We start from the raw sequence: 17775 nt of genomic DNA, 5'->3' as shown, positions 1-17775 counted from the left end.
AATATAAGCATAGTTTTGTTTTCTTGCTGCAAAACAAAAGAACAGCTGCTTCAACTTCATTTTAAGTAGCTGTGGCTTCAATTTACTTGACAAAATTGATACGCCTGTTGTGCACAGGGTGTAAGAGATAGAAATACAGCCTGAGAATAGGCATTGCAGCTGAAAAAGCAAACATGAGGCCACAATAACAAGAGCCTGCAGTTATATGGTGGCTCAGAAAGTTTCTTAGGGAAAATTGTTACCTAATAATTTGGGTTTACACATAGTCTTTACTGGTAAACTATACTATAACTAAGCTGGTAAAAATACTGGTAAATCTGTTTTGTTGTGAGAAGTTGTAAACATTACCAGTAAATAATGTGCTCAGTGTGAACACAGAACAAGATTATTGGTATTCAGCTTTTTCTTCAACGTGGAAGTAAGCCTATGGGTGAGAATAACAACATGCAGTAAAAAGGTAAAACTGCAAACCAGTGTGCTCATAAATTAGGATAATACATTAAAATAACATGGTAAAACACACTAATTTGCAAAATGAGGCGTTCTGTTTTACTATTGGAGAAAGCGTAACGTCTAACTTGGATTACGTGTGCCTTGATAACCAATCACATTAAAGCCTTGACATCATTGAATTTCAGTCACAGTTGTACACTATATCGCTGGGGTGTCAAACTCCGGTCCTGGAGGGTCGCAGCCCTGCAGAGTTTAGATGCAACCCTAATTAAAACACACCTGATCCAACTAATCAAGTCCATCAGGCTTAATTGAAAACTACTTAGTATGTGTGTTGGAGCAAGGTTGGAACAAAACTCTGCAGGGCTGCGGCCCTCCAGGAACTGAGTTTGACACCCCTGCTCTATCGCCATTTACAGATACCATAAGAATGAATGAGTAGTGCTGTAAGCTGAACCCCACCTGTTGCAAAATGTATTTTTTTTTCATGGTAAACTCTAAAAATAGTTAAATACAAAAGTATTGATTAGTGTAGAATATGTTGAAGATTAGCAGATAGGCTGTCGATTCATTAAATGATAAGCTGTTTCCTCTAAAAAACATAGTGAAACCTAGACATCCATTAAAAAAAACAACCTCTGGTCTCCTTCCCAGATACTGCCAAACTGAAAGCACTGGCATTAGCTGTTACGCTTTTTTGACTCATGGTTGCAGGCTTGCCGTCTAATGAATTTTTGGCGCCCACTCTTACAGGAAGAGTTGGCATAAAAGGTTGGATAAGCATGTACATGTTCAGAACGCGCTGACGTAATACTTCTACTCTGGGCCAATCACAACATTCTGATACAGTGGAAGCATTTTGTTAGTTTGGTTTGAAGCAAAGTCCCTTTAAGAAAAGTAATTTCACTCGGTGGCCATCTTTGAAACGCCTCTCTTTGAAGGGGGAAACATCAAATTCTTCAAAACTGTGCACCAAGCTTAAGATTAAATTTCGTATTTGAAATCACCAATGAAATCTGACAACAACTGTCTTATAAAAATTGTTCCTTATGCTCCAGTAGCGTTCAAAAAAGCGTATTTTTCAGATGAGATCAGAAAGTGTGCATGCTCAGTACTGAGCGCACATCTTAGAACACTGACAGTAACCGGGACTTCTAACTGCATCTGCAGTGTCACACTGACTTTACCGATTAGTGATTGGCTCATTTATTCTGAAGTTGCATTTTTCCCATTCGAAATGGGTCAGAAGCAGCTGGATGAATGTGAACGTTTGATACAAAAATAAAAACATCGACAAAAAAAAAATACTGACAGCGTACTGCTCTGTGTTTACAAAATATGCCACAGAATTTACTGGTATTTTTAAACTCATGTGTGAATGGTGTTTTACCGGTAAAAAGACTGAACGTCATTGCCTGTGTGAACAGTGCATTTTTGTATTCACCGCTAAAGTCGCACCCGTAATTTTACCGAAATTTAGTATTACTGTGTAAAAGGGGCAATGATATCAATTTGGCTGAGCATATTGCTTTACAAGCGTGCATTAAACTCTGCATTGTAATAATAGCCATATATCAAACCGTGCTATAACCTTTGTAAGGTTTTTAGCATTTTGTGAGCGCATCAGTGACACTGGTCACTGATGCACCTGTCATCTGTTCAGCAGTGTGCGAATTATTCAGTGACCTTCAGGGGGTCAAATTTCTGTAGGATTTTTTAAACATTCTTTTTCATGAAACGCACAACGCATTCGCGCAGTTGTCTTCTCGTACTCCCTTTGCACTAACTTAGATTAACTTAACCAATAACTAACGGGTTTTTAATGTCTGTAAAATAATACATATAGCGACCAATTGGTTAGTGTCATGGTTACCTCCACACGTAAAAGTCGATTTCTATTGTATATATTTTCTGTCTATATAAATAAACTTGCCTTGTCCGAATTGATTATGACCCGCCCAGCCTGTAAATATATAGTAGCCATGTATATATACAGGAGTGCGCGCCGCCAATGAGCGCGCTTGACCCTGAAGCATCTGCTGGAGATCACGGTGACGCGCATCGGCATACACGCAGGAGGCATCACGTAGACTAATATCCCCGCTGCACGAAACCTATTATATAACAGTCTACAAGATGTCCAAGCCACTGACGGACCAAGAGAAGAGGAAGCAAATTTCCGTGCGAGGTCTTGCCGGCGTTGAAAACGTCGCAGATCTCAAGACCAATTTTAATCGCCATCTGCACTTCACTTTGGTTAAGGACCGTAATGTTGCAACGAAGCGCGACTACTACTTCGCCCTGGCGCACACCGTCCGCGACCATTTGGTGGGAAGATGGATCCGGACGCAGCAGCATTACTACGAAAAAGACCCGAAAGTAAGAAACTCAAATGCCGCAGTTTCATCCTTCGGTCCGGGGCCGCACGTACACCACTGACAGACGGGAGGAGGGGTCGAATCACACAACCGGGGATAAAATGTTGCGCAGTAGAGCCGCAACATTGCAAAATAACAAAAGAAACATATTTGTTTTTCTTGCAAGTGTAATATTGTGGTTTGTATACTACATCAGCAATGGTTCGGCAGATGGCAATGCTTTTTTCAACAATTGCATAATCTCTCCATGACTGATGTCAGGAACGCCTTCATTCAAGGTCCCGCATATCATTTGACACCGATGTATTGAAAGAGCTTTGCTAGTGCCCTTGACAACTGTATCAACAGGTCAAATTGTTATTTTAGAATTGCAAAACGTGCGAGTAAAAAAATATGCGCATCTTATGTTAAAACAAGTAGCCTATATATAACAGCTTATTTATCTTATGCCCAATTTGAAGCATCGATCAAATTGCTGCATTGAACCATCAAAAACGGTTTTCTAAATAACATGCGGTTTTTGTTTTATTTCTATTTTTATAGAAGTTACACGTTTAGATTAAAGCTTAAAAACCTCCGGTTGACTTACAATGCTGTTATCATGATGTACATCATAATATCATCACAGTTTATGCATGTCTTATTGTGATTGGGTTTCTTTCGTTTGTTTATTTGCATACAGAATTGTGATTGGTTCAGCCTTAAAACAGGAAAGAGGTGGTTTCCTGTTGTCACAAAAAAGCTAGTTTACATCCTTGACATATTAAACAATAATTATAGCTCTTTTTAGCAACTTAAATTTTAAATAATGTTAACTGTAGACATTATTTTTCCTCATAAATCCAAAAATGCTATTTTAAAAATTTACAGAAAGGGAAGGCATAAGTAATCCTAAAATTTGAGCTAATCTATAAGAAAATGTAAAATTATATTTTCTTTTTTTGATTGTAATATAAAGAGCTAAAACAAAGTCAAAAATAGCTAAAGGGTAGGATATTGTTTCTTTGTATTAGGAATTTATCTGGCACTCTGACAGAGTGTTAAATGCTGACAGCTAATGCTGCTATTTTTACATGAGCAACGTGCCAGAGACACAGCACACGAATGTTCTTCCGTTCTAAACTTTGTCATTTATATACTAGAGACTAAATATTCCAAGCTAGTTTTTGTGCACTAGCAAATCCTCCATGATAATTGTCATTGTGTAACCTTTAACGATGGAATGTTTTGCAGTGGCGGTGTGCAAGGTCTCAGGCAGGGAATACAGATTAGGCTTGTGCTGTGCACCTGTCACAATAATACTTGTCACTAGATAGGCTAGTCTGCTCAGCAGCAGGGGCTTTTATGGCTCCTGGTTCACTGTAGCTCTAAATGGCTCTCAGCTGTTGGTGTTAAATATATAAAAAATGTTTTGAATAAAAAAATGCTCCCTTTTCACCTCTTTCTCCTTTGTCTTACCTCTCACCTCTAGCGTGTTTACTATCTCTCTCTGGAATTCTACATGGGACGGACCCTTCAAAATACCATGGTAAACTTAGCTTTGGAGAATGCCTGTGACGAGGCCATCTATCAGGTGAGAGGACACGTGCAAATCCTTCATCCTTTTAGGATGTTGGATCAGATGATGGAATCACAAGTGCTAAAATGCCAACTTTTTTCTGGGTTATGGCCTACAAGAATATAGTGAACCTTGCAGTAATCTATAAGGAAGTGAATATGAATGAATTGAAGTATGACATTTCTGCACCCCTAGTGGGGAAAAAAAGAATTGCAAACTGTGTGAATGACCAAACTGCAGGGGTGTCCAAACATGTTCCTGTTCCCGCCAGCGTCCTGCAGAGTTTAGCTCTAACACACTTACCTGGAAATTTCTAGTAAGGCTGAAGATCTGGATTAGTTGGTTAAGGTGTGTTTAATTAGGACTGGAGCTAAACTGCAGGACGTCAGCCTTTCAGGAACAGGTTTGGACACCCCTGCCCTACTGGGTTCTACATAACAACATTTGCTCAGCCCGTGTTGTGTGTTCGGTGTGAGGCTATTCATTTGTTCAAATAGAGGAGATCTATAACACATGGGGAACATTATCAGTTAATATTCCATTCATCTAAGTGCTTTAACTTACATTTTGTATAAAGAAAGAGGTCATTAATCATCATCTTCACCAGCATAATAATAAATAAGCATCTATAAATAAAGAGCTTATAAGATCTAGAGCTGTATGCATTGTAATACTGCTATTAATCTTGGATCAGTTGCCCTTGGTTCTTTAATTCTAAATAGGAAATGAAAGACAAATCATTCTAGATACACACTGCTATGCTGAGAATGCCCACAAGTGTTTAATGAAAGATGAAACCAAGAAACAGAGCATGTTTTGTTCTCTCAGAAGTTACAAACCTCCTTTGCTCTCATATTGTGTTTCCTCTCAGCTGGGTCTGGATATGGAGGAGCTGCAGGACATAGAGGAGGATGCTGGCCTGGGAAATGGAGGCCTTGGTCGATTAGCAGGTGAAATCAGTTTCAATCAGCATTGATTGCACGGTTAATTTACTACTGAATACGTTGTTCTGCTAATTTCTGCTGTCTAAACCATGAAAAAATGTGTGGAAGCTGCTAAATCATATAGAGAAGGACTTATTAAGCAGGAACGGGCACAATATTTTGACGAAATAAAGTGAAAAGGTGGTAAAGATACGTACAAGCAGATTTAATTAATATATTAGCCTATGTTTCACCTACCTGACTGGAAATAAGAACAAACACAAATGACATCAAGATTCTTGCCCTGGAAATCCTGGTTCAGTTTGACAAACCACAAATGCCTTGTGTTCCTCAGACAGTTTTTTGCACTCTTCTCTTTGATGTGTTATAACTTTTGGCAGTCCATAGTACTCTAAATGTTTTTCCTGATCCGACCGATTAGTACAGCCCAAAACATGACCATAATTGACCATTTTAGCAGTGATAATTAGCAAAATATGCAAGTTTCATTTGGTTCAGTGGCACTGTTTACATTCAGTACCGCCAATATGGCCAACTGATGACGCGTCGTGAAAACACTCTGTAGAAGGCTTGTTTTGATGGGTTGGTACTTTAATTCACTTTAATTTATCTTTTTCTCCAGCTTGCTTCTTGGATTCAATGGCAACCTTGGGCCTGGCAGCGTACGGATATGGAATCCGCTATGAGTTTGGAATCTTTAATCAGAAAATCGCAAATGGCTGGCAGGTAAAACATACTTGCAACAATATGTATTGTATTTTTTCATCTCTCTTGGTGCATTTGGCTCTTAGTAAATGACTGACATCGTCTGCAGGTGGAGGAAGCGGATGATTGGCTGCGTTATGGCAATCCTTGGGAAAAAGCCCGGCCTGAATATATGCGTCCAGTGCATTTCTATGGTCGAGTGGAGCACAACCCTGATGGAGTGAAATGGGTGGACACACAGGTGAGAGCAAAAAAAAAAAACATGCATCTATGTTTAATTGGAATGGAAATGCCATTATTCACATTTTGAAATACAAACTCAAGTTTAATAGTTTCATTCAGTAATGGCACATAAAGACATTTATAATTACAGAAGATTTCTATTTGAAACAAATACTGTTCTTTTGAATTTTCTGTTAATCAAAGAAACCTGGAAAAATATGTATCTTAGTTTCAAAAAAAATTAAGCAGCACAACTGTTTTCAACATTTATAATAATAATAATAATAATAAATCAGCATATTACAATGATTTCTGAAGGATCATGTGACACTAAAGACTCTAGTAATGGATGCTGAAAATTCAGCTTTGCATCACAGGAATAAATTACATTTTAAAATATATTAAAAGAGAAAACAGTTATTTTAAATTGTAATACTATTTCACAATTTTCTGTATTTTTTGATAAAATAAATGAAGTGTCTTTGTGTCCTTCCATTAAATCCATAACTGTTTGGGTCACCAGGTCGTCCTTGCCCTCCCCTATGACACACCGGTCCCAGGATACAGAAACAACATTGTTAACACAATGAGGCTTTGGTCTGCCAAAGCTCCATGTGAATTCCACCTCAAAGACTGTGAGTTCTCTTCAATCAGTGAATGAATGATCATCAGACACTTTAACAAGTCCATAAACTGTATCTTTGAGCCTTAGATCTTATAACAGACTGTCTATCTCCCTAAACAGTTAATGTTGGTGGTTACATCCAGGCCGTTCTGGACAAGAATCTTGCTGAGAACATCTCCCGTGTGCTTTACCCTAATGACAATGTGAGTGCAACTCAAGTGATTCATATTAAGAAACCAAACTCCTCACTCTTGGAGCCTAAATGTAAACAGATCCTCCTGTCTGTGTATGTCAGTTCTTTGAGGGGAAAGAGTTGCGTCTGAAGCAGGAGTATTTTGTGGTAGCCGCAACTCTCCAGGATATCATCCGCAGGTTCAAAGCTTCCAAGTTTGGCTCAACTGAAGTAGTGCGCATGGATCTGACCACACTGCCAGATAAGGTAAGACTGCCCAGGAGTGCTTTGTTCCATGTTAACACACTGGACTGTAGAGAACATTCAACACAGTTCACACGTCATATCTGGCGTGGTTTATTAAATTAATAATACTGAACAATAAAACTTAATGCATTGGGCTAAACAAAATTAGTACCTGTGTTTGAATGTTATAAAGGTCCTTCTTTTGTCTGTTTTGTTCAGGTTGCTATACAGCTGAATGACACTCATCCTGCAATGGCCATCCCTGAACTGATGAGAATACTGATGGATGATGAGAAATTGACCTGGGACATGGTGAGATGGAAATTCAATGTCATCTTGTCATTTATCATCCTCAAAAATGGATAAACTTAGGGCCCTGTGAAATCCGTTTTATATTGTCACAAATTCTGTTTTATTTATTTCCAAATTAGATTTTTTTTTCCCGTTTTAATTGTTCTGGATTCAGTTTTTTCCATTTTAATTTTTCTAGACTCTGTTTTAATAAATAAAAATTTAAAAATGTTAAACAAAAAGCATGTCTAATTAATTAAAACCATGAAACTTGCACAATTTAAAAGCAATTTATTAGAAGTGTAACATGTAAAGTTTAACAAAATTACGTGAAAATGTGAAATATGAAATTAAATTAAATACATTTTATTTGTTTCTCAAATTCAGTTTTGTATTTACCAAATTCTGTTTTCCAATCATTTTCTGGATTCCATTTTAATGGTTTAATTACATTTTAATCATCACAAGCATCACAAGTATCTCTAATTAGTTTATTTTATTTAAAAAAAAAAAAAATTATAAATTATTTTATTCATTTCTGTTTTCAGAAATACTGTGTTTTTCTGGTAAATAATCCTTATAAAATAATGTTTTAATAATAATTTTATTAGTAGTAGTAGTACTATCATTACATTAAGTAATGTTTTTCTGTCACAGTTTCTTCAAATTAAACCAAACTTTTTAGTTGCTTTGAAGACCGTTAAGTTCATATTTGTATGATATGACAATGTATTTACTATTTATATACTGGTGTGTGCATATATATAACAAATAAATCCACCACTTGTATTAGTTAGCTCTTAAAGTTTGCCACGAGAGTTTCTCACAAGAAACGATAAAATGCTCATGAAGTGACTCTCAGAGGAGTTCTACGATTAAGTTTATATTTTTATATATATATTAATATATATATTAAGTTTATATTTTCATTTTGACATTTAATGTACATTTATACATTTTTGTGTTGTTTTGTTGTTGTGTTACCTTAGCATTACATTTCAGCATTAATGCTGCTGTGGTAGCGACTGCAAATTTGACGTGGTCTTTTGACCATTGTAATCTATCTCTCAATCATTTTTTCTCTTGTGGGAATGCAAAAATATATTTATTGTAGTTTCTTTTCACCACTGTAGAAGTTTACTCAACTATGATGTCTTCTGAGAACCCCAGAAATGTGAAAAGTGTCCATTAAATTTTGCCTATGTAAACCAACATCATAATGTTGTACTACTCTTCTAATTTCTGCTTTTCTTTCACTCTGCCACTACTTGACTTTCTGTCAATCTCTTTCTTCTCAGGCTTGGGACATCACTGTGCGTACTTGCGCATATACTAACCACACGGTCTTACCTGAAGCTCTAGAACGCTGGCCTGTCGACCTGTTCCAAAACCTTCTGCCCCGTCACCTAGAGATCATCTACGAGATTAACCGACGTCATCTGGAGGTCTGGGAACAGATGTTCTTTCATGGCACATTGCATTTGAAATTTACTTGTGGATAAAAAATGATGTTTTTTGAAGGGGTTGGGAGATTAGTAACTGCGTTAGGACTGTGTCCAGTCCAAATAAGGAGTAAACTGCACAGTGAGGTTGTATAAACAGTCTGTTCTGCTCTACATGACTCAGCATCCAGTAAATCGCAGATGAAAAAATGTAACTTTGTAAATATTAGTTTCTCGCCTGTTACGCTCTGTTTTGACCTTACATCTTGTGTCTTGTTTTTCAGCGTATCTCTGCGCTGTACCCTGGTGATCATGATCGTTTGAGACGCATGTCTCTGATTGAGGAGGGCGGACAGAAGAAGATTAACATGGCTCATCTCTGCATCGTTGGTTCTCACGCGGTCAATGGCGTGGCACAAATACACTCTGACATCATTAAAGACACCGTGTATGTCTCCAAACATTTTTGTACTACAACACAGTGGCCTCAAAATGTATTTGGACACTTAAGACACATTTAAAAATGTATTCTACTTTGGGTTTTTAAGCTTCTAATATCAAAAATACAGTAAAAATGTAAAATATTATTACAATTTAATACATATTTTCTATTTTAATAAATTTAAAAATGTAATTTATTCCTGTGATGGCAAAGCTAAATTTTCAGATGCCTTAAATCCAGTTTACTGTCACATGATCCTTCTGAAATCATTCTAATATGCTGATTTGGTGTTCATGAAACATTTCTAATTTTTGTCATTGTTAAAAACAGCTTAATATTTTAGTGGAAACGCTGAAAATAGAAACATTTTGTGAAGTTATAAACGTCTTTTCTTTCACTTTTGATCAGTTTAATAAATTCTTGCCAAGCAAAAGAAAAAAAAAAAAAGCCCAAACTTTTGAACATGAGCATTTATTTTAAGGAAAGACAACATAAGCATACTTTTCCACAGCAATGGCATTTCTACATTTGCATATTAAATGTCCAAATACTTTTAAAGGCCTCTGTTTATATCAACATAATATGTCTGTCATTACCATAATTTCATATAATGTTTAGCCCTGGTGAAAAATGGTTCTGATTTGGTTGGGTTTATCTTGTGTGCAGTTTTAAGGACTTCTATGATGTGGACCCAGATAAGTTTCAGAACAAGACCAATGGTATCACACCGCGTCGCTGGCTTGTCATGTGTAACCCTGGACTGGCTGAGGTTATCGCTGAGGTAAGGAACGTTACTGATAAAAGGTAGCAGTACATGTATGAACAGGTAGGGGGCACTACTGAGAACATACAAACAGCATTATAATTGTGGTTGAAAATGTTTTTAGTCCAAGCCTTTGGAATGAAGGTCATTGTTGACTGAAAATCCCTGTTTTATGTTAATAATTAGAGAATTGGAGAGGACTACATCCGTGACCTGAGCCAGCTGAAGAACCTCTTGAAGTTTGTGGATGATGATGCTTTCATTCGAGACATTGCCAAAGTCAAACAGGTGAGACAAAAAGAAATACAGATTTAAAGTGAAATTTTGCACATATTCTACATAAACGTGATCGCGTTTTAATGCTTTACCATTTTCAGGAGAATAAGATGAAATTTGCGGTGCAACTAGAAGAACAATACAAGGTGAAGATCAACCCAAACTCTATGTTTGATGTCCAAGTGAAGAGGATCCATGAATACAAAAGACAGCTGTTGAACTGTCTGCACATTATCACCCTCTACAACCGTAAGTTGATAACAATTCAGGTTTCTCTTGAAACAGCTAGTGAAGCTTCCCATACAAAGTTTTCACTTAATATTTTTATTATAGTAGGCTGTATACAGTGTGTACTGTGCAGTATGCACTAAGCAGCAAACTAGTATTTATTTCCAAAGATAGTCTACTTAACTTTTCTATTTTGTGTAATCAGGGATCAAGAAGGAGCCCAACAAGCCCTGGACTCCTAGGACCATTATGATTGGAGGAAAGGTGAGACTGATCCCTTCAATGACCAATCAGATCTGTTCTACTAAAGCACGGGTGCCCAAACTTCGTCCTGGAGGGCCGGTATCCCGAGTATATATAACTGCAAAGATCTCCAAAATTGGGCAGGAACTCCAAAAGTTGGCAGAACCTTCAAAATGGGGCAGGGTCTCGTCAACAAAGACTTTACCCATTGGCTCTGGCTTCAGCCTGTTATGTTATTGACTTTATTAACTAAACTTTATTAAACATTGTTTGTAGTTGATCTCAAATAAAAAATAACCAAAAACTATGCTATATAAATAAATACGCTCAGTGAGAGCAGAGCCCCAAAGCTTGTGGTCAGTGGTTAATGATATAAACGGGAATCACCCACAAGCTCTCACGCGAGCTGCCCCAGTGAAGTGCAGGGGAAAGGTTTTACTCTATCGCTTTGTTATAAGCAACAGAGGCGTCTCGGGGCTTGAAATTCGCAAGGTAGGAGGGGGTATTGACACTGGATGTAACTAAAAAGGTCCAATTTTCCGGTGAGGTCCGGTTGGGGAGTTACAGAACGTTGGGGAGTTCAGGAATTTGCGCTGAAGTGCATTGGGGGGGAAAATTGCACATGCGTGTCATGTGCCTGTCTGTCAAAGGGAGGAAATCACGCCGTATTTTGGAGTGCTCACCCCGTTTTGGAGTTCCCGCCCCCATTTGGAGATCTCCAGCCTGCAGTTATACCCCTCTCCGATATCCTGCAAAGTTTTGCTTCAGTTTGCCTTAACACACCTGCCTGGAAGTATTAGCATGTTCTAGCATGCCTAGTAAAAGCCTGTTTAGCTGTTTCAGGTGTGTCTAATTGGGGTTGAAGCAAAACTCTGCAGGACACCGGCCCTCCAGGACCAAGTTTGGGCACCCCTGTATTAAAGTTTGAATGTTAATTGGCCAAATCATGCATCTTCAAGGCTGCTCCTGGGTATCACACTGCGAAGATGATCATCAAGCTGGTAACGGCAATTGGAGAAGTGGTAAATAATGATAGCGTGGTGGGAGATCGTCTGAAAGTCATCTTCCTTGAGAACTACAGGGTTACACTGGCTGAGAAAGGTAGGACAGTTTTTATCATTGGACCAGCTTCGTGTATTATTGATTCACTCACACTTATTACCTTTACTTCTTTGTACAGTCATCCCTGCGGCTGACTTGTCCGAGCAGATCTCCACAGCAGGAACTGAAGCTTCTGGAACAGGCAACATGAAGTTCATGCTGAATGGAGCTCTGACCATTGGCACCATGGATGGGGCTAACGTGGAAATGGCTGAAGAGGCGGGAGAAGAGAACCTCTTCATCTTCGGCATGAGAGTGAAGGATGTGGAAGCTTTGGATAAGAAAGGGTGACATAACAGGCTTCAATCATTCATTTATTAATGTTTATGAAAGCTTTATCCATTTAAATTAACTTATTAAACATTCATCCACTTAAAGGAATAGTTCACCCAAAATAAAAACTGTCATTAATTACTCACCCTCATGTTTTTCCAAACCTGTAAGAACTTTGTTCGTCTTCAGAACACAAATTAAGATATTTTTGATAAAATCCGGAAGCTTTCTGACCCTGCATAGACAGCAACGTAACTACCATGAGACTGGTAGAATAAGCAATGCTTACACAGAAAAGAAATTGTTAAATAAAGTCGTTATTTACACAAAAAGCATTCTCGTAGCTTCATAACATTACAGTTGAATCACTGATGTCACATGGACTATTTTAATGATGTCCTTACTACCTTTCTGGGCCTTGAACATGTCAATTGCATTGCTGTCTATACAAGGGTCAGAAAGCTCTTGGATTTCATCAAAAATATCTTAATTTGTGTTCCGAAAATGAATGACGGTTATACGGGTTTGGAACGACAAGGGGGTGAGTAATTATTGATAGAATTATCGTTGTTGGGTGAACTATCCCTTTAAATAGAGATGTGGGATTAGCAAAATAAGAAATAAAATTATAATGTTGTCAACTTTATTGCTCTACTTGACTTAATTGAAGTTGGTTTGTTTGCAGATATGATGCCATGGAGTATTATAACCGCATTCCAGAACTGAAGCAAGTCATTGATCAGATCTCTAGTGGATTCTTCAGCCCTGGACAGCCTGATCAGTTTAAAGACATTGTTAAGATGCTGATGCAGCATGATAGGTAAGAAAAAAAACCCTAGTGTTATGTCTCTCTCTCTCTCTCTCTTTTTTTGATATCTCTTTTTACATATCAGTTCTCTTTTCTCATCATTTCTTAATTATTAAAAATTTTGGTTGTTCTGGTGTGATTGCAGGTTCAAGGTGTTTGCTGACTATGAAGACTACATTAAATGTCAGGATAAAGTCAGCGCCCTGTATAAGGTTTGTATTACAAAAACCATGAAATATTTCAGTGTATTTTAGGAAGAGTTTCTAGCAAAAAGCCATTGTTTACATCATACCCTGGCTAAACCTTTATTTGCTACATACTTACAAGGAAGGGCATTTTCATTCTAGAGAGCGTTTTATTAGACAAAAGGTGCGTTCACAGCAAGTTGTAATTACTGTAATTATGAGATTACAGCTTGTAAAAAGCGGTCATGTCCTTGTATCATCTGACTGCCACAGATTCAGCCTATGTAGGTGTTGATAGTGTTGTCATAGAAAAGCATAATTTGAGGACATGAACAGCAGAACGTCAAAAACGAGTAGAAGGTCACATGGAAATTACGATAATTACAACATGGCGTGAACGCAGCAAAAAATACATTGGTACAAATCAGTCAGTATTATGTATTGTTTTTGAAAGAAATATATTAAAAACATTCTGAATGTATCACAAATTAAACAAAAATATTAAGAAGCACTGTTTTCAACAGTTGATAGTAATACACTGTTAAAAATAAAGATTCCAAAAGGGTGTTTTTGCAGTGATGCCATAGAACCATTTTTGGTTCCCCAAAGAACCTTTCAGTGAACAGTTCCTGAAAGAACCACTTTGAAGAACATTTTAAAAATACATATAAAGAATATATAAATATAAAGAACCTTTTCTGCATTTGAAAGGTTCCATGGATGTTCAAGGTTCTTTATAGAACCATTGATGTCAATACAGAACCTTTATTTTTAAGAGTGTACATGTTGCTTGAGCACCAAATAAGCATATTAGAATGATTTCTGAAAATTCAGCTTTGCCCTACAGCTTTTGCAATCAGTGATAGAACATTTTATTTGGAAATATGTCATATAATTCACTTTTAATTCAATGTAATGCTTTAAAAGGGTCATCGGATGCAAAATTCACTTTTACATGTTGTTTGAACTGAAATGTGTCTCGGCAGTGTGTGGACACAACCACCCTATAATGATAAAAATCCACCCAGATTTTTTTAACCCCCTTCTCAGATCAAGCCATTCTCAGATTCTTGGCTGTGATGTCACACAGACCCAGGCTGCTCTCATGATTGTTGATTGACACTGGGGTTTCACCTTAGATCTGCCCTGAGTGAGCTACCAACAGTCCGCCATTGTTTTGACGCCGGAGCAGGGGTAGACAAGAGCGATCCTAAGCGATTGAGGTGCATTGTTGTTGGATGTAATAATAAATGTAACAGTTGTCATTTACTCCCAACATCTGAGCCGCTGAAGACGTAGAGGATTACTTTTGTTTTTGAAGGGCATGCGAACCCCGATTTGCCTAAATGCGTCTATGTTTGCGCAAATCATTCGTAATCCAGTCTCACCTACAGAACAAGTGATTATAAGGTTTTTTTTTTAATCTTTGCAAGTTCCATAGCTAATTGCGGCAAAAGTTTACTGTCTCAGAAAACTGCTCATCATCCCATGGAAGAGAGGGGCATGAGCAGAGCTCATTAGCATTTAAAGGGACATGCATCGAAACGGGTCGCTGTGAACAGAGTTGTTTTTGACAAGGTAAAAAGGGTGTTGTTTTTCACTACAATTGAGAAATTTTAACCAAAGTATGTTATAGACTTTTATTAAGACTCTAAAGAATCATATCAACTTGAAAATGGGCATCTGATGACTGTTTTAAAGTGCTTTAACACACAATAGAATAACAACAATGCAGGAACTGACTCAAAGCTTGTTCCTCTTCCTCTTTCTCAAACAGAATACTAAAGAATGGACCAAGATGGTCATCCACAACATTGCTGGTTGTGGCAAATTCTCCAGCGACCGCACCATCGCCCAGTACGCCCGTGAGATCTGGGGCATGGAGCCTAGTCTGGAGAAGATCGCTGCCCCAGACGACCCCCGCTAAGTCGTTCCACAACATCACAATCTTCCATTTGTCGTAGCTGTTCTCACTTTCAATTTATTTACCATTGTGAAGATGTATAAAGGTGATTTTAATGTTGACATGTCATAGGAGATGTTGCTGTCAGACAGCCAGAATACCTCACAACTTCTCTGCATCCCTGCTCCAGCGATGAGCTGTCAGAGCATCTAGCTTTGTGGCATGTTTATATACAGTATATGTTGGTGTGAGAATGTTAGTTTTTTCTGTGAAATATTATGAAAAGATATTTGTCTATCCATGCCAGCAGAACAGCACAGCCACATCCTGAAGAACCGAACATACACTGTGAGGGCAAAGTATAGCAAAAGTGTTTATTTTGCCACATATCACAGCATGATGTTGACTGTTATGGAAACAATTTCAGAAACCACCTTTTTTCTTTTTTTGTGTGTGTGTTGAATATTCAATTTGAGTTTCAACAGGCAGTTACATGAACTTTAATGATTTGGGCTTTAATGAGTTAAAATATGTTACAATAACAATCATAACCAGTATAAAATACCTGTTGGATCTGTCCGTCACACATTCTGACTGCTCAAAGCTACCTGCCTTAACCACATGAGTGTTGTTTGTGTATATTTAGGTCTAAATCTCTGCCTGTCTTTCATTAGCCTGTTGATGCTCATGACTTGTTGACATGTTCTTCCACCCGCAGAGCTCCTCACTTTAGCACTTTAGGCATGATCTGTCACTTTTGCCCTCATGAAGCGTTGTACTGTAATTCTTTCCACATATACTGTTGTAACAACAAAATAAGACCTGCAGGAATGATGGGGCCCTGCAGAAAGCTTGAATCTAGTGAGGTAGTAAAACTAATATAGCACTGAAGTGTGATTCTCTATACTGGCCGGGCTGTGTTCAAGACCCTGAAATGTATTTACTCAGATTATGATAGACTTATATATTTAGAATAGGAAATGAATGTATGGTGCAGTGCTTTGGCAGAAAGTAGCTATTTAGCAGATAATACTTCAGATCTGCAGTTGAACTAGGCATAAATTCCTGGATTAGTGATAATGAATGGTGGTTTATTTATGTCACCCCTACATGGACTTGCAACCCAACCCGCAACTTACTTTGTTAGCAGTTCCAGCAGCCACTATCCTCTTCAGTGATCTGGTCAAGTTTTTTGTTCTTTCTGAATGTTTTGCCCGTATTGTGGGTGACAACACACACCAAACAGTCCTGCTGATGCCCTTGAAGAGTGACAAAATGAAATAAAGTGATTAAGTGATTAATCATGGTTTCTGCTTTTTGCAAGTATTCTTTTGTTGGTCTTATATATTACCAGTCAAAAGTTTTTGAACAGTAGGATTTTTATTGTTTTTTTAAGTCCCTTCTACTCACCAAGCCTGCATTTATTTGATCCAAAGTACAGCAAAAACAGTACAATTCTGAAATATTTTTACTATTTAAAATAACTGCTTTCTATTTGAATGTATTTTAAAATATATTTTATTCCTGTGATTTCAAAGCTGAATTTTTAGCATCATTACTCCAGTCATGATCCTTTAGAAATCATTCTAATATGTGACCCTGGACCACAAAGTCGCTGGGGTATATTTGTAGCAATAGCCAAAAATACATTGTATGGGTCAAAATTATTGATTTTTCTTTTATGCCAAAAATCATTAGGATATTAAGTAAAGATCATGTTCCATGAAGTTTTTAGTAAAATTCCTACTGTAAATATATCAAAACTTAATTTTTGATTAGTAATATGCATTGTTAAGAACTTAATTTGAACAACTTTAAAGGTGATTTAGATTTTTTTGCACCCTCAGATTTCAGATTTTCAAATAGTTGTATCTCGGCCAAATATTGTCCTATCCTAACAAACCATACATCAACGAAAAGCTTATTTATTCAGATTTCAGATTATTTATAAATCTCAATTTTGAAAAATGTACACTTATGACTGGTTTTGTGGTCCAGGGTCACATATTATGATTTGCTGCTCAAAAACACATTTATTATTTTTATTATTATGTTAAAAACAGCCTAGTAGAATTTTTCCAGGTTTCTTTGATGAATAGAAAGTTCAGAAGAACAGCATTTATCGCAAATAGAAATATTTTTTAACATTATAAATGCCTTTATCATCACACTTGGATCAATTTAAAGCATCCTTGCTAAATAAAAGTATTTCTCTTCTAGTCTCTCACGCTTATATCCTATGACTTTCAGAAATAATTCTAATAATATGCTTATTTGGCGCTCAAGACAAGCTTTCTTGTTATTATCAAGGATTTACGTTAAAAATGTAATGGTTATCTGTGCCGTAGCTTTTTTTATCACAATTTATCTTTTCTACAGTCGTTCTGAAATGTTTTTATACGTAATTTCCATAGTCTCTGAGGTCAACAGATTAATGTATAATTATTATATAATAATTAGAAAACAAAAATGCTTAAAATTGTTTACCTGAAGAACACTGTTGTCACTGTTACTACT

The 17775-nt window shown here is 37.1% G+C and overlaps 1 protein-coding gene across 1 annotated transcript; it reads left to right on the top strand.

The window, feature by feature from the left end:
- The first annotated feature begins 2475 nt into the window (after positions 1-2475).
- On the top strand, positions 2476-16564 carry pygmb (phosphorylase, glycogen, muscle b). Its single transcript, XM_051113971.1, has 20 exons — positions 2476-2832; positions 4303-4404; positions 5261-5339; positions 5956-6059; positions 6148-6279; positions 6784-6895; positions 7006-7088; positions 7181-7324; positions 7523-7615; positions 8893-9039; positions 9321-9484; positions 10145-10259; positions 10428-10529; positions 10619-10766; positions 10951-11009; positions 11948-12089; positions 12169-12376; positions 13048-13182; positions 13316-13382; positions 15133-16564. Exons 1-20 carry the CDS (start codon positions 2590-2592, stop codon positions 15280-15282), a joined length of 2529 nt encoding a protein of 842 aa, XP_050969928.1. The 5' UTR covers positions 2476-2589; the 3' UTR covers positions 15283-16564.
- The last annotated feature ends 1211 nt before the right edge of the window (positions 16565-17775 follow it).

The sequence above is a fragment of the Labeo rohita genome, chromosome 7, assembly GCF_022985175.1.
Source record: "Labeo rohita strain BAU-BD-2019 chromosome 7, IGBB_LRoh.1.0, whole genome shotgun sequence".
NCBI classification, from domain to species: Eukaryota; Metazoa; Chordata; class Actinopteri; order Cypriniformes; family Cyprinidae; genus Labeo; species Labeo rohita.
Note: the sequence above shows the minus strand (reverse complement) of the source record. Positions and strands in the feature narration are given on the sequence as shown.